A 26046-nucleotide genomic window follows, 5' to 3' on the forward strand; every position below is an offset into this window, starting at 1 on the left:
AGATCTTTATCACATTGCCATCTCCAAAAATGATAGGATCGCCAATTGAGACTGTCCACTTGGCCAGCTACATTTCCATGGTCCAGTAAGGCTCCTTCCCTCAGTTGCTCTACTGGACACCTCAAGAATTATGCCCCCATCTGCACTGAAGCGGCAGGCAGAGATGGTAGCCTGCTGCCTCATTGCACCTCCTGCCCTCAGGTACTGTCTGTGCGGAGATTGCATGTTCTCCGTGCGACCACAAGTTTCTCCTTGGTTCTCAAGTTTACTCCCACGTCTGAAGTTTAGTTGATCACTATAAAATTGCCCAGAGTGTGTAGGAAGCAGATAAGTGGGATAATTGGACTAGTGTGAACAGGTGATCGATGGTCAGTCTGGAAGGGGGGGCTGGATTCCACGTCATATATATTATATCTCTTCTCACTTACCGACTCCTTATGTGTAATAGAAACATAGAAATTAGGTGCAGGAGTAGGCCATTCGGCCCTTCGAGCCCGCACCGCCATTCAATATGATCATGGCTGATCATCCAACTCAGTATCCCGTACCCGCCTTCTCTCCATACCCCCTGATCCCCTTAGCCACAAGGGCCACATCTAACTCCCTCTTAAATATAGCCAATGAACTGGCCTCAACTACCCTCTGTGGCAGAGAGTTCCAGAGATTCACCACTCTCTGTGTGAAAAAAGTTCTTCTCATCTCGGTTTTAAAGGATTTCCCCTTTATCCTTAAGCTGTGACCCCTTGTCCTGGACTTCCCTAACATCGGGAACAATCTTCCTGCATCTAGCCTGTCCAACCCCTTAAGAATTTTGTAAGTTTCTATAAGATCCCCTCTCAATCTTCTAAATTCTAGAGAGTATAAACCAAGTCTATCCAGTCTTTCTTCATAAGACAGTCCTGACATCCCAGGAATCAGTCTGGTGAACCGTCTCTGCACTCCCTCTATGGCAATAATGTCCTTCCTCAGATTTGGAGACCAAATACTTCATCTATGCAAGCAATACCATCTTAATTATCAGGTTTCATCTTTCACCCCTCGATAAGCAATGAATCTAACAATTTAATAAATTGATGCGGCTTTAAAGAACATTTTTACTGTACAGCGTTGAGAACTCAAGGTTTAACAAATACATTGTCACATACAAGTTGTTAACTGCTACATGAGGTCCAATTCTACAATTAACAAAAAAAAACAAGAACGGACTGTAGAAAAAAAACTTTACAGATTAAGATAAAAAATAAAAATCACCTTTACATTAAGAAACATGCTTCTCAATTGTGCATCTTTATATATACAATACTTGTTAAAATCTCACTCTACACTCTTGTGACCTGCATCAACAGGCACATTGGTTCAGTCTTTACAATATAAAACATAATTATTTTGTAACAAAATAAATAAAACACCACATAACTGGATGAAAAAAGATTAAATTTAGCTGTCAGCTTTTCCTGTAACCTTTGCAGAAATGAAGACTACAACTAAACTGTACACATTAAAAACAAATACGCCCCTCCAAACTAAGTCGTGCAACTCAGTAAGACAGCACCAAGTAGGATAACCAGCAAGACTATCCAAACAGCCTAGTCCAAACCAAAAGAGGAGGGGAAATAAGATAGGCACAATGCAATTGCTTACAAACTGTGCACTGACCAACACCACCTTGGTACAGCGTTAGTGCTCTGCATTCAAGTACTGGATGTGGGGAAAAAATGGTTAGAGCTCAAGCTCTTCTACTTATTCAGTTGGATTAATGTTGTTCTTTCTCTGAAAATAGTTATCAACCAAACCAGTAAACACAGTGAAAGCTAAGTGGCCTCTGGACAGTGGCCATCCAATCCTCTCGAACCATCTTAAAAGATGCAAAGAACTATAACTTAAGTCTCTAAAACATCTCAACACCTCCACGGAAGATCGTCACAGTACATGGGTTTCAGGGTGACAGCTCAGAGACCAACAGCTTAAAATGTTTTCAAAATGGAAAAATACCTTTCAAAACAAAATAAAACTGCGTACAGCGACTCTACAGGCGAGTTCAAAACTGTGTGCCCCTCACATTGGATTCTCCACATGATTTTAAGCAAGAGGAGGACTCTAGGTTTAGAGGCTGCGGTCACTTTTGACCTGGCCCAGTCGCCTCCACTGAAGAGAGGAGGAACCAAGCAACAGCCTCAAGCACCCCATAGTACCGTCCCACCCACCCTAGTCCCCACTTGGCCCCAAATACAGCACACATTTTTGAGACAGACGGATTATGAGATCTAGCTGACGTGTTAGAGTGGATAATCTTCTACCGGGTCTGTCCTTGCGATGCAGCGCTTGTAGTTTTTTCCTTTTTTGTAAAATTAAAATCACATCAAACCATGTACACTGCAGTCAGTAACGATGGGCACATGCGGACAGGATACCTCCCCGCAGTCTGGTTCATACTTCTTCCGACCCTGCAGATTAGTTCGAACCAATCCGGCACCAAATTTCCTCAACAAGAAACCAAAGCATCTGCCAACTCTAACCAGAGTCAGAATCACTAGTGTCTGATGAACTTGATCCGCTTGAAGTGCTACTAGTGTCAGATCCCGAAGAACTGCTGCTGCTGGCACTGAGGCGCGATGGACCCGCTGGCTGAATAGGATCTGGCTTCTCAGTCGCTGCAAAGAGAAAAACTTAATTAAAGCAACATTAAACAACTAAAATACACAACTCCACACCAAGAATCTGGAGGAGGTTCTTGCAGGTATAGATTAAAAAAAAAACTCAACGGGTCCCCCAACGTAACCCGTTCCCCAACGCAATATTCCACCGCGCACCCATTCCCCTAACGCAATATTCCACCACCCACACATAGCCCCCAACTGTGCAAGGGGCGGCTCATTTCCCCTTATCCCCAGCACTCCCTCCCCCTCCTCTTCATCCTCCCTCTTTTCAAACTTTAAAAAATTGACTTTTCACTTAAAATCCAATTGCACTAGCAACTCAGTGACCTGTGATTTGCAACATTTTTAACAGGCAGGGCCAGAAAGTGCAATTCGATTTTGTACAGTGAAAAGTTAAGTCGGCAGTTTATGTAAATGAGATCCCATTGTGACATTATAGCTGCTAACTGCCACTGCAACTTCAAGTGATTTTTTTCAAATTGGATTTTGTAAAGTTTAAAATGTGAATAACTTGTAAAATATAAGATCAATCCGAGCGAAACTTGAAACACCACAGGACAATTGCGAGTAAGGTGGTCCAAAAAGTGGTAGTGCTTACATGTACCGTTTGGGAGTAGCTTCAGGATCACATACGCAGACATCCACACAAACAGAAACAATGATAGTTTTAGCAATATAGATGGGCCAAATGCAGGCGGGTGGGACTAGTCCGGATGGAACATGTTGGCCAGTGTAGGCAAGTTGTGCCAAAAGGCCCGTTTCCACACTGCAAGACCATGTGATTATGATATTAAAGACCTCGTCAGTGCCACCCAGCCTCCCAACAGTGAACTTAACTTTGAGCAGTCATGTACTACGAGACTTTCAAACAAATTTCAAGGTCACGCTTGGATTAATTCCACTGGATTTACATTACAGTCCATCCACTGCAGACTGTTTGCCACCCACATCATAATTAAATCCCAACATCACATTATTGTAGATTACCCATCAAGAATAGGATGCATAGAAAAGATGAGTTCTCGAATTACTGACATACCTTTCTTCGGAGGTTTTTTACTGGGATTCAGCTGGCCACTCACATCCTGCAAGCGTTTTTCCAACTCTTTCTTCTTCTCCATAGCAAGTTCTTCCTTGGTCTTCCCTGCTTGTTTTTTGGCTGGAATATCGATGAATGCAACAGTTGAAATATAACGACCAGATATAGACTTACCCAATTCACAGAACAAGACAGCTTGCAAGAAAAAACACACATTGCACTCAACGGAGGAGACAAACCATGCCATTTGTCTGGCAAGCACTTGGCAAGGAAGTCCAACAGTTGCTGCGCCTGCAGATGGCCTGCATTGTAGCCCCCAACTGTGCAACAGGGACTCATTGTATATGCAATGGGGGAGACAATAGACAAAAGGTTCAGGGGGTAGGCCATTCGGCCCTTCGAGCCAGCACAGCCATTCAATGTGATCATCCAAAATCAGTACCCCGTTCCTGCCTTCTCCCCATATCCCCCCGACTCCACTATCTTTAAGAGCCCTATCTAGCCCTCTTGAAAGTATCCAGAGAACCAGCCTCCACTGTCCTCTGAGGCAGACAATTCCACACTCACAACTCTGTGTGAAAAAGTGTGTCCTCATCTCCGTTCTAAATGGCTTTCCCCTTACTCATAAACTGTGGCCCCTGGTTCTGGACTCCCCCATATTCTAAGTTAGCCATATCAGGTGGTTGCTTTGTCCTGGATGACATTGTGATCAAAGCTATTGAAGCTGTGCACTACCAAGCAAGTTAATCACAATCATGATATTCCACGTGGGCACTGGGAATTCAGTTTCTTATCTTCAGCCAGATGAAAAAATGGGCAACTGGTTAACAGAAAGAGCTTCATCATATGGGAGATTTTCAGATGTACGAGCTGAAGAATAAACAGCTTTGCAACCCTGTTTGTCAATCCAGCCCAGTTGTGCTAAAATGTACCAGACAAGAATCCTCTCATCCCAACCCATTAATTCGCTTGTTCTTAATTTTTTGTCGCTCCCAAGACATCCGAGACACATCGTCGCAAATTTAGAGCATGAAATAAGAATAATTCCTGCTAACAGTTCGACTCAGGAACTTTTCCATTCCCTCATTAGATCGGGCAATCGCTCAGAAGCTCCCTCAGAGACCCGCAACACAACTTCTAATGCTGCTACCAAAGAGGCAAACCACTCATATGGCCACACAGGTAACGGAAATTCACCTTTATGGATGTCACAAGCCAAAAAGTTGAGGCGCTGAATAAAACTTGCTCATGGCAATCGTGAGACAGTATATTTTAACTTTTAAAAACTCCTTTCTTGAGTCAGGTGCAGCTCTGCTACGGATTGTTTATTTAGGAATTCAAACCTCACCACCTACCCAGAACTTGACCGGGCACGACCTGCAACTAATTTTACACACTTGTAATGTTCAATAACACAATGATAAGCTCAACAAGTACTGGCCGGGGAATACCTGAAATGCACATGCTTTAAACTTACAGTAAGGTTTCCGAGGTTTTTTCCGTAAACAGGACATTACATAGCGTTCCAGCTCCCGAAGAGTGGATGGTTTAAGTGTTTCAAAGTCTATCTCAATCTCATCAGGGTTGGAGTCTCGCAGCGACGGCTCCCTGGACTGGATGATGTGCACCACACGGCCAAGTTTGTCACCTGGCAGTTTGTTAATGTCCAAGCTCAACTGCCTCTTCTCATCGTATGTCATGGGCCTGCAGTTGTCCTCCTCTTCAGAGTCATAACCAGGAGGGGGAGGCGGCGGTGGAGGGGGAGGCTGCTTCGCCTTTTTGGATTGCCTATAAAGAAACCAAAATAAAAATGTGACCAAATGCTCTACCAGGTAAGTGTGCACAATTCATGATTTTCACCGGCTACCAGAGAATTAAGGGCAATTCTGAAGCTGGCACCAATATATACCACAGCGATGCCCAAGGGGCCACAGCCCAATCACCAAACGATGTTATCGCTTAGAGATACACCACGGAAACAGCCCCTTCAGTCCACCCGGCCCCACCGACTCCCGTGCACTCACACTATCCTACACACTAGGGACAATTCACAATCTTTACCCATCAATTAATCTACAAATCTGTAGGTCTGTGGAGTGTGGGAGAAAACCAGAGCACCTGGGGAAAACCCAGTCATGGGGAGATCATACAAACTCCGTACAGACAGTCCCTGCAATCCCGGCTGGGTCTCTGGTGCTGTAAGGCAGCAACTCTACTGCTGCGCCACAGTGCCTTCTTGCAAATGTGTACTATTTCTATGGATCTAGTAATCCAACATTAACATTATGTTTGTAAGATTTTCTAGACATGCAAGCCATTCAAATTGCAACAAAAGTATTAATAATAGCACTCTGGTCATGTAACACTCACTTATTGTTACCACCCGAACTGCTGCCTCCAGATGCTTTTTTGGATTGCTTTTTGGGTGCCGCTTTTGACTTGGATGGTTTAAGCAGCTTGTCCTCTTCATCTTTCACTTTGTGCCTCTCCTTCTTTTTCTTTTTGTCTCTCTTTTCTTTCTTGTCTCGCCTTCTCTTTGGTTTTGACATGGGAGCCTGAGAGAGGGCTGCCAACTGCTCATGAACAGCCCTCAGCTGCAAGAAGAAATATCATTCCATGAGTCCATCCTAAAACAGAACTCCATCTCACTGGTATCAAATGATTTGGACGTGCTTAGAACGCGGAATTATGCAACGTACAGTGCCCTCCATGATGTTTGGGACAAACACCCATCATTTAACAGAAAAGTGCACATTGTCAGGTTGTAATAAAGGCCATTTTTATACAAAGTGTTTAAGAAGGCCATTTTTATACATTTTGGTTTCACCATGTAGTAATTACAGCAGTGTTTAGACAGTCCCCCCATTTCAGGGAACCATAATGTTTGTGACAGCAATGTCATGTAAATGAAAGTAGTCATGTTTAGTATTTTGTTGCAGTTGTATCATCAATGAAGATAAGTGAGCCAGTACCTTCAGCAGCCATACATGCCCAGGCCTCAACACCCCCACCACCATGTTCCACAGATGAGGTGTTATGCTTTGGATCTTGGGCAGTTCCTTCTCTTCTCCATACTTTGCTCTTGCCATCACTCTGATATAAGTTAATCTTTGTCTCATCTGACCACAGATGTGGTTGTTCTTTTAAGTACTTCTTGGCAAACTGTAACCTGGCCATCCTATCTTTGCGACGAACCAAAGGTTTGCATCTTGCAGTGTAGCCTCTGTATTTCTGTTCATGAAGTCTTTTGCAGACAGAGGTCTGTGACAAACCCACACCTGATTCCTGAAGAGTGTTTCTGATCTGTCGGACAGGTATTTGGGTTTTTTTTCTTTATTATAGAGAGAATTCTTCTGTCATCAGCTGTGGAAGTATTCCTTGGCCTGCCAGTCCCTTTGCGATTAGTAAGCTCACTAAGTGCTCTCCTTCTTAATGATGTTCCAAACAGTTGATTTTGGTAAGTCTAAGGTTTGGCTGACGTCTTTATTAACGGTTTTATTTTCATTTCGGTCTCATAATGGCTTCTTTGACTTCATTGGCACAACTCTGGTCCTCGTGTTGATAAACAGCAATAAAAGTTTCCAAAGGTGATGGAAAGACCGGAGGAAAGACTATGTGCTGAAAGCTCTTTTATACCTGCATTATGGAGGCAATTAAACACACCTGAGCAATTACAAACACCCGTGAAGCCATGTGTCCCAAACATCATGGTGCCCTGAAATGGGGGGGGGGGGGGGGGGGGGGGGGGGGGGGGGGGGGGGGGGAGCGACTGCATATAAACACAGCTGTAATTCCTACATGGTGAAACCAAAATGTATAAAAAATAAAAATACCCTTTAATAAAATCTGACACATGTGATTTATTTTTATTACAAATCTCAAATTGTGGAGTACAGAGGCAAATAAATAATTGATGGATCTGTCCCAAATATTATGGAGGGCACTGTATGTTATGGTGATTAGACAAGGCAACAATCACCAAGAGGAAACAGAAATTGGAAATTACATTCATTAAGAAAATTGAGCCAGACAGTAATGTTTGCAAAATATTATTCAAATGAATCCCATTAATTTGCAAAGTTGGGCATGTGGGATAATGAGTGTGCATTTTTTCAGTTACAACTTTGTCATTTTTTACAGCAAGATGTTAGACCCACTATATTATTAGCAAGAAGTCTGATAGCTATCAAAACATTGCATGGCTTTCCAAACTACTTGCGCATGGACGAATAATTTTATTTTAACATCCAGTGGCAAGACAAGCCCTGCAAAGTTAATCAACAGTATTAGTCTGTACCTGCTCCTGCAGCTCAGCCAAACGATTAGCTCGCTCTTCCTCTGAATCATCAGAAGTCTCAGTGTCCGATGAGCTCCCGCTACTGCTGTTGCTGGATGAATCAGATGAGGATTTAGACGCAGCGGGAGGGAGACTGGTTGGTGCAGGCGGAGATGCAAATTCCAAAGGCTCATCCGGCATCTTGGCAAAACGGAATTCAAAGACATCCTGAAACAATCAAAGGGTCTTTATAAAAAACAAAACACTGGAGTGCAACAACAATTCGAGGAGATGCTAGGAACTGCAGATGCTAGAATGCTAAAACACCAAGTGCTGGAGTAATAGACGGGGGGAAATCTCAGGACATGGATAGGAGACATTGAGTGGGGACCCTTCTTCAGACTCAGAGAAAGCTGGAAGCGCTATGGATGGGACAAAGCCTGGCAAGTTATAGGTGACTTAGAGAAGATGCAATTTGATTGGCAGATGTCAGATAAGGAGCAAAATGTAAAGCCAGAGGGAGGGGAAAGGGGGCTGGGTAGTGGGAGAAATGAGTCTACATTGGGATGGGGGAAATTAAATAATCTCAGATGGTGTAACCAAATATGAGACAGCATTTGGTCTATAAATGACAGCTCTAAAGAGGATTTGTGCAAAAAGCCTGTGAGGTTAAAGCTCTGCAAGAAAAGGTCCAAAGGAAAAGGCGAGGGAGCAGATCCATTGCTAAAATGGGAAACTTCCAATACATCTTTGAAGTGACGCAAGCCAGCAGCAAAACTGATTTGAGGTCACCCCAGAGACAAGCTGGCTAATACACTAGACGACACTGCAGAGGGATGAAATATATATATATGGTCGTGAATAAATATGAAAGTCTGTTTAGTAGTGCCATAGAATTCTTCAAACCCTAAGCTAGATGGTAAAGGCTGGGTAAGACCCGGATGCAAAACGTCACATTGTCAATGCTGAACATGTTACTTGCAACAGGCCAGCTGAGCATTTCCAGCAATTTTCATTTTGGCCTTCGAACATCTGCCGTTATTTGCTTCTGTGCTGAAGTGTGTTAATTTTGTTTCATAAAACCTTGGCTTTTTTCCCCCATAACATAAATGCAGGCAATCTGTGGATTCAGTGACAGCGAATCAGGCCATCGGGCTTATTGAAGCACACATCCCTATCACACTAAAGGTGAAGGTACCTGCAACTTCCTGGCCATGGCAACCACATCATGATCAGGTGGGTTATACTTGTAACAATTCGAGAACATTAATCTCACATCAGCTGCAAATTCCTGTGCATCCTGGTATTCACGTTCATCCATCTTCCTCTAAGAGGAAAGATATAAAAGACATTTAACAAGCTGCACCACAGCAAGAAAGTGCAGCTTTATCTGCCACCAGTGCATTAATTTAAAACTGACTGGATATCTGCATTCATACCCAAGAATTGTATTGGACCCTCAATATAATTAACAAGTTGTTTCTGCACTTCAATTTCAAGGCAGGATAAAAGTGGCACCTAATTCCTCCATGCACTCCCCACCCAACATGCATCAAAAGTAAAATTTGCTATATTTAATACATCTACATTAATAGTGGAGACATCATATTGCCACTTTCCCATGATTAATGCATTTTCCATTAAAACCCACAATAAAAAGCAGTTTATAATGCCTGGGTATAGCTCATCAGCGTATACAAGTGACGGTTAGATCATCTTGCATAGAAAAGTCACATTTTAACAGCTCTGGCGTATCACATGGCAAATTATGCAGTCATAAACTTTGGTAGTAGGAATAAAGGCATAGACTGTTTTCTAAATGGGTAAAGAATTTAGAAAGTGGAGTAGCAAAGGGACTTGGGGGTGCTGATGCAGAATTCCCAAAAAATTAATTTACAAGTTGAATCAGTAGTAAGGAAGGCAAATGCAACATTATCATTAATTTCAAAAGGACTAGTACATAAATATAGTTTTCACGCAGAGAGTGGTGAATCTCTGGAACTCTCTGCCACAGAGGGTAGTTGAGGCCAGTTCATTGGCTATATTTAAGAGGGAGTTGGATGTGGCCCTTGTGGCTAAGGGGATCAGGGGGTATGGAGAGAAGGCAGGTACGGGATACCGAGTTGGATGATCAGCCATGATCATATTGAATGGCGGTGCAGGCTCGAAGGGCCGAATGGCCTACTCCTGCACCTAATTTCTATGTTTCTATAGGGATGTAATGCTGAGTCTTTACAAGGCACTTGTCAGACCACATTTGCAATACTATGAACAGGTTTGGGCCCCATATCTGAGATTTGCTGGCATTGAGAGGGTTCAGAGGTTTACGAGAATTATTCGATAGGCTATTTCTACCCCAATGACATATGAACATAGCATTCAACCAGCTTACAGAAAAATCCACAATTAGTTTGGCAATTATCCAGGGCACTGAATGGGAGAAAAGCACTAAGACAACAAACAAAATGTGTTGGTATATAGAGATGGCCGAGAACCGGGTTGTCAGTCCTTCACTGCAATGTGAAATAGCACAGGAATAAGGGGAAAGATAGAGGGTGTTTTAAGGAACTCCTGGACTGACCCATGGTGCTGCGATTTCACAATGTCAAACAGCAGCCACTTGTTTTATATACCCAGTGGGTGAATCAATTTGTCTGTTAAGTGCACACTTTAATTATTCCTATCTAAAACTTCAATGTTTTCTGCAGATTTATTTTATTGAATAAAAAGATCAGAGGAAATATTTGAGTTTCAAAAGGAAATCAGAATGTATGCAACTCCTAATAATGCTACCTGATCTCAATATCAATGGATCATGGACTTTTCTATTTCTGCAATTGTTATTAGTGGTTCATTCATAGATTAGTGGACAAAATTAGGGCATATGCTATTGGGGTGGAGTGCTGACATGGATAGAAAATTAGTTGGCAGACAGGAAACGAAGAGTAGGTAGTGGGGTATCGCTAGGCTCGATGCTGGGACAGCAGCTATCAATGATTTGGGTGAAGGGATTCAAAGTAACATTAGCAAATTTGCAGATGACACAAAGCTGGGTGGCAGTATGAACTGTGAGGAGGATGCTATGAGAATGTAGGGCGACTTGGACAGGTTGGGGGAGTGGGCAGGTACAGCCGGCAGTGAAGAAATCAAATGGCATGTTGGCCTTTATATCAAGAGTCGTCGAGTATAGGAGCAAAGAGGTCCTTCTGCAGTTGTACAGGGCCATAGTGAGACCACACCTGCAGCATTGTGTGCAGTTTCGGTTCCCTAATTTGAGGAAGGACATTCTTGCTATTGAGGGAGTGCAGGGTAGGTTTACAAGGTTAATTCCCGGGGTGGGCTGAGAGAATGAAGCGGCTGGGCTTATATACTGCAGTTTAGAAGGATGAGAGGGAATCTATTGAAATCGATTGTTAAGGGTTTGGACACGCTAGAGGCAGGAAACATGTTCCCGATGTTGGGAGGAGTCCAGAACCAGGGGACATAGTTTAAGAATACGGGGTAAGCCATTTAGAATGGAGATGAGAAATCTCCAGTGAACACTTTTTCTCACATAGTGAGTCTGTGGAATTCTCTGCCGCAGAGGGCTGTTCTCTGGTTACTTTCAAGAAAAAGCTAGATCGGGCTCTTAAAGATAGGGATACGAGGAGAAGGCAGGAACTGATGGGGATGATCAGCCATGATCACATTGAATGGCGGTACTGGCTAGAAGAGCCGAATGGCCTACTCCTGCACATATTGTCTATTCAGTCGGGAAAGCCGGAAAGAGGACCTGCATAAGTATTTGAAATGTTTCTGTATTTTTGCACAGGTTAATTCATTTATATTAAAATAGTTCCCTCGCTTAAAATTACTACCGTATTTCCCGGCTGGCAGAACAGGATCAAGGGTTTGGTTTAATCAGTATAAAGGAAGATGTGAAACTCCTTCAAAGAGGCAACGAGGACCCCCTCCACTTTTGCCTGCCCCCCTCCCCGGGTGTTGTCCTTTTACAGCCGCTTACAACTTCACACAGTTCCAGGGTCGAAGGCGTGGCAGGTTCCGCAGAGCAGTCGCATTGCTCGGCCAACTCTTTCTTGGCTAGGTAACGGTGCAGGTAAATTTATGGGTAAAAAAATAGCGCCTTCGACGCCAGGAAATATGGTAGTTTATTTTTCTTAAACTAATGTTGCCTCACTGGCAGAGTTGCTTAGAGTTGGAACTAGACAATTAATTCAGTGAGAAGAGCCCTTGGCTGAGAAACAGCACCATGAAGACAGGAACCAATTTAATGTACAGGTTTCACTGTATTCGAGTATAGTATTGCGATAAGAGAATGCGTTGCTTGCGTGCCACATACTTTAATTGTACTTAGGTCCATGGGATGTTTGATTAGGTCATGGTAGTCATGAAGCCCAAGAGCGTTGGCATCCACGGGTTTATAAAAGGGCCAGGCATATGCGGCATGTTTTTTTGACAGCAGCTCTTTCAAGATGCCATTGCAGTACTTCAGCTGTTCACTCAATTTGCCTTTCTTTGAACTCTGGTGCTGCTGGGAATCTGGCAAATCCTTCTTTGGTGGTTTGATTGGTCTGCCACTCTCTCGCCGAAGTGGAATCTTTGCAGCCTTGCTTTCAGGTACTGACGGAGATGACTCGCCACTTGTGGTGACAACTGAAGTGGTTGGAGTTGTTGTATCTGCTTTCCTCTTCACTCCTTTCTTCTGTAAATAAAACAGATCTGTGATTCATTGTTATTGTATTACCTCCCACAATCAACAAGCAGCCAAAGTTGCTCAAGTCATAGAAAGCTGGGCACTAAGAATGAAGAAGCAAGCTGTCTAGCCACTCACAGAAATTTTCAAAGTCCTAGCCAGGCATGGGCTGACAAAGTCCATAAAACAGACACAAATTTACAAGGAATCCACTTACACACTTCCATCCAAGTCTGGTTCAAACAAAAGATAAAGCTAACCATTTAAAGAATGCAATATACTTCTTTAACAGGTTAATTTACTATTTATAAAGGATTTGGAAAACACTGAAACTGACGGGCAATTATGAGGTCAAGCACGCTTTTGCTGTAAATCACAATAGCATTCATTTGGTTTCAAATTTCCACATCAGGACAACTAATTTATTTGGAATATACACTACGATAACCGGCCCTCAAATACACCTGGACCATTTCCGACTCTTAAACACTATGATAACCAACATTGGTCCCAATATTTTTTGGGGAAAAGTGTCAAAATATTACTGACTGCTGACCTTCTAACACCCATCTTTTTTGAAAGCTGGCAGATCTGTGCGGTACTGTGGCGCTGCAGTAGAATTGCTGCCTTACAGTGCCAGAGACCCCGAGTTCAATCATAGAAGGGGTGTTGTACCGAAGATCTTGGAGAAAACCCTACAGGGGTCACGGGAAAACCACGTGACCTGCGTGGGGTTCTCTCCAAGATGATCTGTAACTTCCCGCACTCCAAAGACATACAGGTTTGTAGGTCAATTGGCCTGGTATATATAAATTGTCCCTTGTGTGCGTGTAGGAGTGTTAATGTGCAGGGATAGCTGGTTGGTGCGGACTTGGTAAGATGAAGGGCCTGTTTCCGTATCGCCAAACTAAACCAGATTCTTCCCTGCTCGCCAAATATTCTGAGCTCTCAACATAGTGCTGCTTACCTTAGTGACAGGCTGCACAGGGGGAGATACTGCTAAGGCAGACTGGGGAGGCGAATGTGAAGACTTATGCATGATCGGTGCAGAGATGACTGAAGTCTGAGAAACTTCAAGGATCGGTGTGGGGACTTCTGGCGTTGGAGGAGAGTAGGCAGTCGGTTGAGACACTGATGATATCATTGGGACCTGAGATACGGTCACCCCTCCTGGGACAGAAGGCACCCCTGTGGAAAAGAAGCCATTAGTACTGACATAACTCACTGCAACTATTTATTGGGCTTGTTTCAAAGTAATGTCACCCGCTCCACACAAAATAAATTACTTTGGACCTTGTCTCTACATTTAAACGGGCAATTATCCATTTTCAGAATTCAAAGCATGATCATGTTCCCAGAATCATCCAGTAAACCAGCATCACTTGGTGACAAAACATCAGCAAGGAGCCAGGCACAAGACAGAAACTCTGAGATCAGTTGACACGCATGTGTTCATCATAAAATGGTACAGTGCAACAGATTCACATCTCACTTTCAGTCCAAGTAGGATTTCTATACTGGATTAAATGCAAAACCTGGGCATGAAAGTGGATAGTAAAACTGTACTGATCACATTTGAAATACATGGATTTTTAAATTGCAGGTAGCAAAGAATGAATTATTGTAATGCTGCCTTATCCACATAAGAAACTAGAAAAATGCACCTACCTACTTTAGTTCTCCACTCAACATAGTATTCTACCTACTACCAATGCCAATCTAGAAACCCTAATGTAAATTCTAGACTGTTAAAAACTTAGTGACCTCTAAATAGACCAAACTGAAAATATGGCCAAGAGAAGATTGTGCAAGCAAAGTGCATGCGGGCTTAAGGTGCAATTAAAACATTTGCAGTGTTTCGGTGCCTAATGAAGTCTAAAATTAATATTGTGCAAAAATAGTAGAAACAATCACTGAATTGGAATGGACGCTCCAATACAAAGATGCAGACAATTTATTCAGTACATCAATCTGCCCTCAAGACTGTGGTATGACAGGGCTGACATGTGCAGAAAGTATATGCATCAAGGGGAATATAATTGAGATAAAAGGAATATGAACCACATAACAGGACCCATATGTACAAAGCACTCAAGCAGGGAATGCCTCTCCTAACACAGCTTGAAAATGTTAGAGGGAAGATCCAATTGATGTGCCCCTCAAAATGTAAACCAATAGGCAAGAAGTCATGCTTAAGGAGCTTAAGGGAACGATGAGCTAAAATAAAGATTAGGGCCAAGATTCTATCTCTGGGCTACGAGCAAATTGATGTAGCGATAAACGCTATTTATCTTTACGGGTGTCAGGGGTTATGGGGAGAAGGCAGGGGATTAGGGCTGAGAGGGAAAGATTGAGTGGCAGAGTGGACTAGGGCCGAATGGCCTAATTCTACTCCTGCAACTTATCAACAAGAGAAAAAGCCAAAAATATAAAATGCGCCCCAAGTGTTGAAAGCTCCTTAAACAGAGTTCAAGAAATAAACTGGACAAATAACCAGTGCCGATTTGACTTTGACTCGTAGAAAATGATGGGGCAGCCATTACCAACACAACTAGGATGCAACAGGACATTGATCAGCTGGAAAGTTGGATGGAATGGTGGTAAATGGAATTTAATGCAGGCAGGTATGAGCTAATGTATTTTGGAAAGTCAAATCCTAGGACATACAGAGTTAATTGCAAGGGCCTTGTGTGTTAATGTACATTGGGATATATGGGTGCAAGTGTATAGTTTGGTGGAAGTAGCATTAAAGGTTGAAAGGGCAGTGAAGGCAGCATTTGGTAAGCTTGCCCCCATAGGGCGAGGCATTGGGTTCAAATACCAAGATATCAAATACCACGCTGGGACTGGTAAAATATATAGTTCTGGTCGCCACACTACAAGATGTGGCAGCAATAGAGTGCGGGAGTGATTCGCCACGACATTGTAACTACTGCACTCAATACCAGGCAAAGAGATTGGAAGGATGGGTTTATGCTCACTGGAAAATGTGGGATGTCATAGTAGTTTATAAAATTATAAGGAGCACAGATAAGATAGATTTTCCCCTGGTCAGAGAATTTAGAACTAGAGGGCATAGTCTCAAGGTGAGAATAGAGAAGCAATTTAAATGAGCTGAGGGGTAAGTCTGTTTGTTTATTTATTTATAAAGAGGGTTGATGGTTAAAATGAATACAATACCAGAGGCTGGGGTAAATGCATATAAAGCGACAACATTTGAAAGGCATGTTGACTGCTAACCGAGAAAAATAGGGAAACTGTGACTGAGGAAGGTAGTGGGAAATAAGTATTGATGTCACCTTTGAATTAGATTGTATTCTCTAAATGAATTTCATACAATGAAATATCATGTAATGAAAACATAATCGGCAGAAAATGATTTCAGACACTAGTGGGAAATACAGAGCTCCCCTAGTGGCAGCTGTAAAATGGAGGGCTCTACAGATGCATCGATTAAATCTGCAGGCCACATGGTTTCAATAGGGAAGCAAAACATTTACATAGACCAGTATAGTATGAAACAAAGTGATTACAAACAAGTTACTATTGATCCCAACAAATTGGCATGGAACATCATGAATTGTAAATCAAAGGGCAGCACCAGTCCTGACTATTGGCAAAAGTATAAAAAGGTAAAGTAATAATGATATGAAACTTGCAAGGAAATCACACTTAGCACAAAAAGTCTGTGTGTGTATTGGGAACGTTAAAATAAATCCCTAAGAATAGAACCGATGATGCAAATAAAAACAAGGTTTTGTCAATATTTTAAAACTAAAGCCTCCAGTCATCCCAACAAAGTGCTGGAGTAACTCGGGTAGCATCTCTGGAGAACAGGAATAGGTGACTGTTTCAGTACAGGACTTTCGACAGACTGGGTGGTGGTGGGTGGGAAAGATAAGAATGCTGGATGAGAGGAGGTGCAGGACAAAGCCTATAAGTGATAGGTGAGTACAGGTGGGCAAGGACTCCCAACTGTAAATCTTGTTAATAAAATACTTAGCAGGTGGAATGAGAAGCCACTAACAACGGTTTTGTTGATTCCAAACAAAGTACTATTTTAAGCAGCGCAGATGAAATGGTTCACAGCAAAGAGAATTATTATACAAATTGATAAAACTTGCCAAATGATATGGAGCCTAAATTAAACTCTCTCACATTGGAATAAGAAAGGAGAGAACATCAGTTTCTACATAGCGAGATGCTGGATTCAACCGAGGTCAAAAAAGACTCAGTGGGTCAATGTACAGATTAAAATGTTACAGGACCAGAAAATAATCAAATAAGCCAATAGAAGGCTGGCCTTACAGGACTGGAACACAAGCAGGTAGAAGCTACGCAAATCCCTGGCTACACCACACCTGGAGTACTGCGAGTAGTTCTGGGCACCACACTTTAAGATGGACATATAGGCCTTGAAGGGAAGTGCAAAAGATTTATCAGAATGACACACTAACTCAAATGGTTAAAGTACAAAGGAAAGTTACACAAATCAGGAAAACATTCTATGATTCAGATGTTTAAGGGGAGAGCTGACTAATAAAATGATCTGATGTGCAGATAAAAACAAAAAATGCGGGAAACACTCAGATCAGTCAGCATCTATGAAAAGAGAAACTGAACGTATCAAGTTGAAGATGATCACCTGGTTTAAGCACATAATCAAAAAAAAAAATACCGCCCATTCCAATTCCTTACCCCCTGTTTTGCGGCCTTTTGAATGTTTTGCTTTTGGCGCTGGCGCTAGCTCCACCTCCTCCTGGGGCATCTGTGCCACCTTCTGCAGAAAAAGCTTCTCCAGAGTCTGAGCCATCAGCACAATATCATCTGTAGGCTGTGAACAATAAGAAACAGAGTTTCACCTTCCAGGAAATCTCTTCATTAACAAACATCACACCATAATTGGAATGCAACCAAACTAAATTTAATACATTCATCTCGCATTAATAACAGAAGCAGAATTAAAGATCTTACGTGAATAGGTGTGTTTACCTTGTTGTAAATGTAACAGTTAGTAAACATTGTGTTGAAGTCTTGCATGCACTCACTGGCACTCCAGTAGTAATTATTCTCTAAACGCTTCTTGATAGTACCCATGTCCATTGGTTGTTTGATTATTTTGTGGTAATCCTGCAACAGAAAAGTAAAACTTTTAGATGACGCTTCGCAAATATTGCATAGTATCAAGCACCAACCGGCGTTTTCAATTTGCCACTATGCACATACACTCTTGCCAATATTAGTATTTTCTATGAAAGCTCCCTTTACTGGACTGTGTGCAAGAAAATGATTTCACTGTGCATTTGCACATATATGACAATAAGAACACCATTGAACCATTAAATAAAGAGGTAGTTGGGCGCCAGATTCATGCTGGATGCGATTAGCAGGATTTCCTGTCTCCAAAACTCATCAGTAAACCTGGTAGGATTTTATGATAACCCAGAAGCTTCATAATTACCGGAATTTATTAATTTAATATAAATTTTAGCAGTTAAACTTGCTTCTATGGTTCAGACAATTACATCACAGTCCACAACTGATTGGCATCCAAATCTCAAAAGCTATAGCTGCGGAAATCATAGGTTTCACAGAAAGTTGACCTCAACCGTACTCTGTGGTAGCACCCTTACTTTGGGCATGCCTCCATGTCTTTGAAAACAGTCCCCATGCAGTCATTGCAATGCACTTACTGAGTGCAGTATTGAACATACTGCCCAAGTGAGTGTGTGAAATTGCAACAGCACTTGTATCTCCATGTTCCAAATCATAGTCATTTGGCCAAACCATTGATAAACAACGAATCTCAACCGTTTCTATAGGATTTAAACTAACTAATATTGCTGTCCACAACATTACCAATTTTGAAATTTCCTCCTAACTACTTGAAAAAGACGCCACATTTATAAAAAACTCAAATTGCCTGCTAATTTGAATATAATAAACACACTATGCAGAGAGGCATTTGTTTCCTGTCAAGAGTACACAGTGTGCAGATATGCAAGCAAAAATAAATAAAACTTAAGAATTGCAGGACCTCAGTAATTCCTAATAGAAATGCAAATAGAAGCGGGCGGTATTCTAAGTTGATTCAAGTTTAAACACAATGTTAACATTAAAAAAAAAAAAATGGTGGAAAACCAAGAGAAAATCTGATGCGAACTTTGTATTAGCAGAGTCAATTTCAAAGGCATCCAGCCGCTTTCACATATGAGAGCCACAGCAATACAATGTGTGGCACCATTCTAACTGAACATTGTATCGTGTTGGCAGGAAGTGTTTTCAGAAGACAGCATGACCACACTCCCAAAATGCTCCACGAACAAACATCACTAACAACGTGTCACCTGATGAGCTTTGGGATCAGTTGACACAACATGTGATCATGAAACAGTGCAGCTACCCAACCCAATGGCAAGAAACATACTACAAGGAAAATAAACCTTTTCATATTGTATATGCAAAATATACCCCCGCATTATTTGAGCGAGGAAATCAATCCCCAAAATCACTTTATTCTCCATGTAGTTAATTAGAACAGAAATAGTTTTATAAATCTGGCTGATTAAAAATACAACATATAGAGAGAGCACATTCTACAATATCAAGTGTGGGATGGGAATGACTTTGTGTCTACCAAACAAACAAAAAGAGCAGGGAAGTAGCTCAGAAATCTACATGTCTGAACATGGGTCTCGACCCTAAACATCACCCTTTCTAACTCCCCGGAGATGCTGCCTGTCCCGCTGAGTCACTCCAGCCATTTGTGGCCATTTTCGGTTTAAATCAGCATCTGCAGTTCCTTCTTATGCATATCACATCCTCTATTGGTATTCACCCACCTCACTCCAGTTTCTAACCCTAACCCCATCAGAGACAAAGGTGGCTCAGATGTAGTAGGAAGGTCAAAATTCCTATGAAGCCGAGTTCGGAGAGAAGTCCTGCCATTTATAAAGTATTAAAATGTTACAACTGCAAGACCAAGGCTCAAATGCTGCAAGCCAGGATTAGTCTCGGCACGAAACGCTGCCTATTTCCTTCGCTCCATAGATGCTGCTGCACCCGCTGAGTTTCTCCAGCATTTTTGTGTACCTTTAGTCTGTTCAGCCCTTTTTCAACACGCATGGCCTTCAAGTGAGAGTTAAGTCTTGGTAATGAAATGGTGGAATCCCAAGAGCTGGTATGAAATTGATGAGCTAGATAGCCTCTCCAGGACAAATTTTCTAATGCCTTTTCAACTATTCTAATGAAAGAGAAATCTCAGGTCTTGAACAAGATGCAATGAACAAGATGGAGTACAAAATCAAGCCCATGTCAACATAGCCATTACATACAGCAAACTGGCTACCCACAACAACTCTGTACGCTTTTGCCTCCCCAGGCACTTATAGTAGCATATATACAGCATTACTTGATAAACTGCATAGGAATTTATGGTACGTTACAAACAGACACACAACTTGCATAGACTTCTCACTCACCGGGAGACCGAGTTTCATTGCATCCACAGGCTGGTAGAACGGCCATGCAAACTGATGCTTCCAAAGGGCTTTCATTAGCACTTTCTGCATGTACTGCACCTGGTTAGTCATTCGGCTGGGTTTCTTAGGGTTTGATACCTCGGGTGGAGGAGGACTAACAACAAAATTGTTCTGAGAATGAACAGATGTAGACATGGCCACTGTAGGACTCTCAAAATCTTCATATAGCATAGATGGTTTGCGGATGCGCTTCCCGGACCCTGGATCGCCAGACACGCCAGTTATCCCATTACCAGCGACCCCCTGCAACCTTGGATCAAAACACAAGAGAAGGGACTCAATAATTGCTACATTGAATACCTCAATGCAGCACTAAAATCTTTACAAACTTCACAATTATATTTATACAACACATGGGTTCAACAGTACATTTAATCCACTGAGCATCGTGTTCGGATGGTTTCTTAGAGACCATTCCTGTTCACTATGCTTAAGTGGCAAATTTAATTTGCATATTGCAGGACGATGCAGAAATATTTGAGACCCATAATCATAAAGAATTCCAACGCATGCCCTCCCATCACAATTAACTGCTTTATCCTGATGGTGATCACCACTCCAAACTTGCTCTTTGCATCATGTAATTTACAAAAATAATAAAATAAAACAAAAAATACCAACCACGAGGAAACCAGGCTAACAGTTGCTTGTTTGCTGAGGATCCCCTACAGAGGCAACTACTTAAAGGCCTGGCTGTAGATCGTCTTCTCTGCCGTCAGTACTTTTCAGTCCTGATAATTCTAAGTTCGTCATGGGAAATTTTGCTATAAGAAACAAAACAAAGCAAAAAATATATAGAAGTTCAAGTGCTTTAAAAAAAAAAAAACAGCATTTCATTTGTCACTTACACCCAGAAACAATCCATTTCCAAAACTACAATAAACTTTCTAAACATTGGCCAAAGGGATGCTGTAAGTACTATTATGAAGTCAACACAGGACATGACCAGGCCAGTAATCGAATTCAGAGGGAAAATAGATATGCTACTCAAGATGCAAATTATAAAATCAAAAACTGTACACAGGAATCTAAATTAGTATCACATGATCATTATTTAATCCCAGACAGAAAGCATACAACTATATTCCAGCATGACCATGCCCCGAAACATCTCCTATCCATGTTTTCCAGGGATGCTGTCTGACCTGCTGAGTTACAGCAATGTCTTTTTCAAATAAGCTCTATACAAGTTTCTCGCCTCTCCTATGCTGCAGATTTCTACAGTACATGTAGACCATTGTCTCATTGTATTCAATAAACTGAACTCTTACCATTTGATAAATTCTATCTCTATATGGTCACTGCCAAATATTGCAAGTATATACACAATTAGGTTTAGAACTACTTAAGGACATGTGTAAATTATCGTGTAAAATGGGTATAAATTGTCTAATACTACAAAAGAGCCCATTTGCCAAGCACCTTTATATTAATATGCCAGGATGATTCAGCTGCAGTAAAAGGGTCATTTAAATTTTTTAATATTCCCTTCTCAATGAACAATTCAGTAGGTGCACCTTGTATGAACAGTACAACAGCATTTAAGTGCAGTGGCAAGTGTACAATCACGTTTCCAAATTATCCAATCACTATCAGCCAATAATATCAGCAACTAACCAACCGTACCAGCACTCCAGGATCAGGACAGGAGCAACACATCCAGATCAGAAAACAATTGTTTGCAGTTAGCAGAGAACAGTTAGTGTCCAATGAATGCAGTGGTCGCTGAGCAGCCTGAAAATATAGAAACACCAATAGGAACACTTCAACACTGAAAAACTAGGAAACAGCAAAAGCATAGCTCATTTGCACAGTTGCAAGATTTAAAAAATATATACAAACACACCCACATGCAGGAACAAGGTTTGCCAAATCAACAGAATAATCAGACCATCTTCTACACTTTGTTATGTCCATGGGTCAAATCAATTCAGTTGATTGTAACATACAGCAACAATGATCATATCCTCCAGCAAGGAAGGAACATGTGGAGCAACCAACTAATTCCCACTGACTTAGTACAGTACAAAACTTCTTCCAACCGCCACTTAAGCTAAGGAGCTATTTTTCACCAAAACCAAAGTCTCAGTAATCCATGTCACAGACTATGCATTTCCTACTTCCCACAAAATGCTATAGCTAATCCCCAGTATCGTTCAAAACAAATTTACTGAACTTGGCATATGAACACACATAAGCAGCAGTAAAATGGGATTTTTTTAATTAAATCAATTAAACTGGCAGAATGAAACTCCAATCTCAGGCTAAAATCATACCGGACAGTCACAGAAATTGTAAATTCAGGAAAAATAATATACAGGTCAAGGCGGTGTGGAATCCTAATGTTAAGGATATGTTTGCATCCATTATTTTTGGGGATGAGCAAAGGTGAAAGCCTTTGAAAACTATTTACTCTAAAAAATAGCATGCTGACATTATGTTTGAACCCAGTTTAAAAAGTAGTTCCACGAATATGGACTTTAAGACGAAAACATCCCCAGTCAAGACATATATGCAGTCCAGACTTGAGAGACAGTATCCACAGCAGGACATTTGATGTGCCAGCACACGCCCACTATGCTACAATGACACTAGACATTTCCACATGGCTACTTGTCCTGGAGCCCCTCCCTCTTCCCTTCAATAAAAACATCTAGTTTGATCTCCAGGGGGAAAATGCTTTATAACTACACTCTACATAAGACTGCATCAGCCAATACAAATAAATAATCAATTTAAACAGTACTGAAATTTGAAAGAAATCCAAAGAAAAACAAGGGATGACATGACAGTTTGATCATTTTTAATTTAACAAATATATAATCAGTACAGTGCAAATAGTTGAACAATGATACAGCACCACACTAGATTGCCTTTCATTGATCCCATCACTGTAATTTGTGTACATGAACCCATGTGTTGTTAGAATAAATCCACAAAGCCTTGTATCAAGATTAATATTAAACAAATGCATATACTGGACTAGCAGAATGGAGACAACATTAAATGTTAAATTAAATAATTTGAATTGCCCCAACTTTGGCTATTTTCAAGTCAGCTTTCAAACTGGAAAACACTATTAAACGCGGGACAGAACTTCTAGAGCTGAGAACTTCTGTAATACAATATATTCCGAGAATTGCATAATAAGGAAAATGACCGAAAAAACAGGCAGTCATTTTTGTAAATAAAATATGCAGAACAGAAAAATTCATAACTCAAAGCCCCAGCGTTTGGAAATGTGGTTACAAAAACCTGATAAAACTACACATGCAGAACGGATAAATATTATGCTTTTGGACAGGCGGTTCCTTTCAGATAAATAGAAATAGTGTTCGAAATAAAGCCTACAAATTTATTGATTGTGGTATCGGCCCTGGTTCAGTCACCGCACTCCCCTGCATCCCAGCCCGGATATGTACTGTATGTATACTGTTTGTGAATGGCAGAAAATGGCGGCCCCGGCTGCCGGGCCTGCTTCAGCTCCCTGGGTACGCTCTCCGCGTCTGGGGTTTTCTGCCCGTCTGCCCTTGCAATTCTCTTCAATACTCCTTCCGTTACACGGCCGAGGGTCTGCACTGCTCTGCCGTACCTGTCGAGCCCCGGATGAGTGGCCGTTTCCATCAGATGCCGCCTGATTGCGCGTCCACTCGCTTCTCTCCACGTCTCTCCACCTCTCCCGGTTTCGGCAAAAAGCAAATGGCGCCGCAGCGCTCAACCCCGCCTTTTTATAGCCGGCGCTGCCCGGCGGCCGCGCCTGATTGGCCGAGCTCGGCGGCCGGCCCGCCCGCCCGGCCCACGCCGCGCGTCGCCATTGGCCGCCAAATGTCACGTGAGCGCGGGGCCCAGGGCGCAGCCGGCTGCCATTGGAAAGAGCGAGCGGCCGAGTCACGCGGTCGGGCCGCTGGCGGGGGCGAAGAAAGGACAAGTCGGCCATTACACAACAGGGGCAGTGGTGGGGGAAATAAAACACGCAGGCCTCTCCAGGCGGTGGCTGCAAAAGCTGCAAAAGCATAGGCAGGCCGGGGAGAGAAATATAATACCAGAGAGGATTATTAGTAGCCGCCACCGTCCCACTCAAAACACACAAGCGAGATCCATCTGTGAGGGGAATGGAGGACATGATAGAAACATAGAAATTAGGTGCAGGAGTAGACCATTCGGCCCTTCGAGCCTGCACCATTCGCCATTCAATATGATCATGGCTGATCATCCAACTCAGTATCCCGTACCTGCCTTCTCTCCATACCCTCTGATCCCCTTAGCCACAAGGGCCACATCTAACTCCCTCTTAAATATAGCCAATGAACTGGTCTCGACTACCCTCTGTGGCAGAGTTCCAGAGATTCACCACTCTCTGTGTGAAAAAAGTTCTTCTCATCTCGGTTTTAAAGTATTTCCCCCTTATCCTTAAGCTGTGACCCCTTGTCCTGGACTTCCCCAACATCGGGAACAATCTTCCTGCATCTAGCCTGTCCAACCCCTTAAGAATTTTGTAATTTTCTATAAGATCCCCTCTCAATCTCCTAAATTCTAGAGAGTATAAACCGAGTCTATCCAGTCTTTCTTCATAAGACAGTCCTGACATCCCAGGAATCAGTCTGGTGAACCGTCTCTGCACTCCCTCTATGGCAATAATGTCCTTCCTCAGATTTGGAGACCAAAACTGTACGCAATACTCCAGGTGTGGTCTCACCAAGACCCTGTACAACTGCAGTGGAACCTCTCTGCTCCTATACTCAAATCCTTTTGCAATGAAAGCCAACATACCATTCGCTTTCTTTACTGCCTGCTGCACCTGCATGCCTACCTTCAATGACTGGGGTACCATGTGCTTCTTGTATAGAGGTGAAACTCAGCGTGTGTGTGTGTGTGGTGTTGGGGGGGGGGTAGTTTGTTCCGTGGGGAAGGCAAAGGGGCGATGATAACACGTCGGGGTGAAAGATAAAAGGCCGGAGAGAGGGAGAGTGAGTGATAGAGGGTATGAAACACTCTCCCCGCGGCCAACCCGGGGTTTTCCACCGGGCTCCCCCTCCCGCCCGCCATCTTGGGCACCATTACACAGCAAAATATAAAGAGGCGAGGGGGGAGATGAAAGTCATCGACCCGCCCACACTCTCACCCCCGGGGGAGGTGGAGAAAGAAGCAGTTTGGGAACCGACCGGTCAACTCAGCAATGGTGCTCCCTTGCCTCTCACTCTCCCCTTTAAAACAAAACAACAAGGGCAAGGGCGGCCGCCATGTCACAAAAGGCGGGGGAAGGGGATTGTCTCTCCCTTCCCCCCCCTCATATATCCCATTAAAACCAGACAACCAGCCTCCCCTCTGTACAAACAACGCCGTTTTAACGACGGCCCCCTTCACTTTAAAGCCTCGCCAAAAAGAGAGATTGTTTTAAAATTAGAGATTGAAATATCCTGAAGGGATTTTTTTTTTTTGCCCCAACCCCGTTGTATGCATCGATTTTGTTTTTAAATAAAGGAGAGGTTTTTAGGACGGGGTCTGCCAGAGGACGGTTAAACGGCGATTAATTTTGAATTTAGTTTAAAATCCAGCTCGAGCTTCCATTTCCTAACGGCCGCCGCAGCCGCCAACTCGACGGCTGATTGGCTGCCGCCGGTCACATGACCCCCGCAGCCTCCCCTCGCCGACAATTTCGCCCCGAAATCAAACCATTGCCTCACCTTCGCCGCGACGGAGACGCCGCCTGCGCCTCGGCCGCCTTCTCTCCCGTCCCCTGCGTCGCGCCCGGCTCCGGCAGCTCGATTTTAACCGCATTTTTTCCTCCATTTTCCACAAAATGTTAACAAAGAAAATCTCCGGCTACGTCAGCGCTCGCC

At 42.7% G+C, this 26046-nt stretch overlaps 1 protein-coding gene and 1 non-coding gene across 10 annotated transcripts; both read right to left on the reverse strand.

Annotated features, from left to right (window-relative positions):
• Positions 1 to 1074: 1074 nt before the first annotated feature.
• On the reverse strand, positions 1075 to 26032 carry LOC129716231 (bromodomain-containing protein 2-like). Of its 9 annotated transcripts, none has more exons than XM_055666106.1 (14): positions 25891 to 26030; positions 21833 to 21940; positions 20828 to 20970; positions 20147 to 20456; positions 17640 to 17795; positions 17364 to 17499; positions 13633 to 13853; positions 12312 to 12674; positions 9171 to 9299; positions 7994 to 8200; positions 6067 to 6290; positions 5174 to 5484; positions 3697 to 3816; positions 1075 to 2651 (listed from the first exon to the last, which is right to left on the reverse strand). In XM_055666106.1, exons 4-14 carry the CDS (start codon positions 20375 to 20377, stop codon positions 2512 to 2514), a joined length of 2238 nt encoding a protein of 745 aa, XP_055522081.1. In that variant the 5' UTR covers positions 20378 to 20456; positions 20828 to 20970; positions 21833 to 21940; positions 25891 to 26030; the 3' UTR covers positions 1075 to 2511. The 9 variants fall into 9 exon arrangements, with proteins under 9 accessions (XP_055522081.1, XP_055522082.1, XP_055522083.1 ...); XM_055666107.1 differs by lacking the exon at positions 25891 to 26030 and adding an exon at positions 23799 to 23913; XM_055666108.1 differs by lacking the exon at positions 21833 to 21940 and having other exon boundaries at positions 25891 to 26032.
• On the reverse strand, positions 13989 to 14130 carry LOC129716235 (small nucleolar RNA SNORD10). The gene has a single exon (XR_008726615.1). It is a non-coding gene; the product is annotated as a small nucleolar RNA SNORD10 (small nucleolar RNA).
• Positions 26033 to 26046: the final 14 nt, after the last annotated feature.

The sequence above is a fragment of the Leucoraja erinacea genome, unplaced genomic scaffold, assembly GCF_028641065.1.
Source record: "Leucoraja erinacea ecotype New England unplaced genomic scaffold, Leri_hhj_1 Leri_191S, whole genome shotgun sequence".
Lineage (NCBI taxonomy): Eukaryota > Metazoa > Chordata > Chondrichthyes > Rajiformes > Rajidae > Leucoraja > Leucoraja erinaceus.

Bases quoted from the DNA above. Each gene is read 5' to 3' on its own strand.
- LOC129716231 (XM_055666103.1), bottom strand. From the start codon at position 23,830: ATGGAAACGGCCACTCATCCGGGGCTCGACAG. The intron at 20,457-23,798 runs GTACGGCAGAGC...TTTTGATCCAAG, and splicing joins ACTCATCCGGGGCTCGACAG to GTTGCAGGGGGTCGCTGGTA. The intron at 17,500-17,639 runs GTAAGATCTTTA...TATTGTTCACAG, and splicing joins AGGTAAACACACCTATTCAC to CCTACAGATGATATTGTGCT.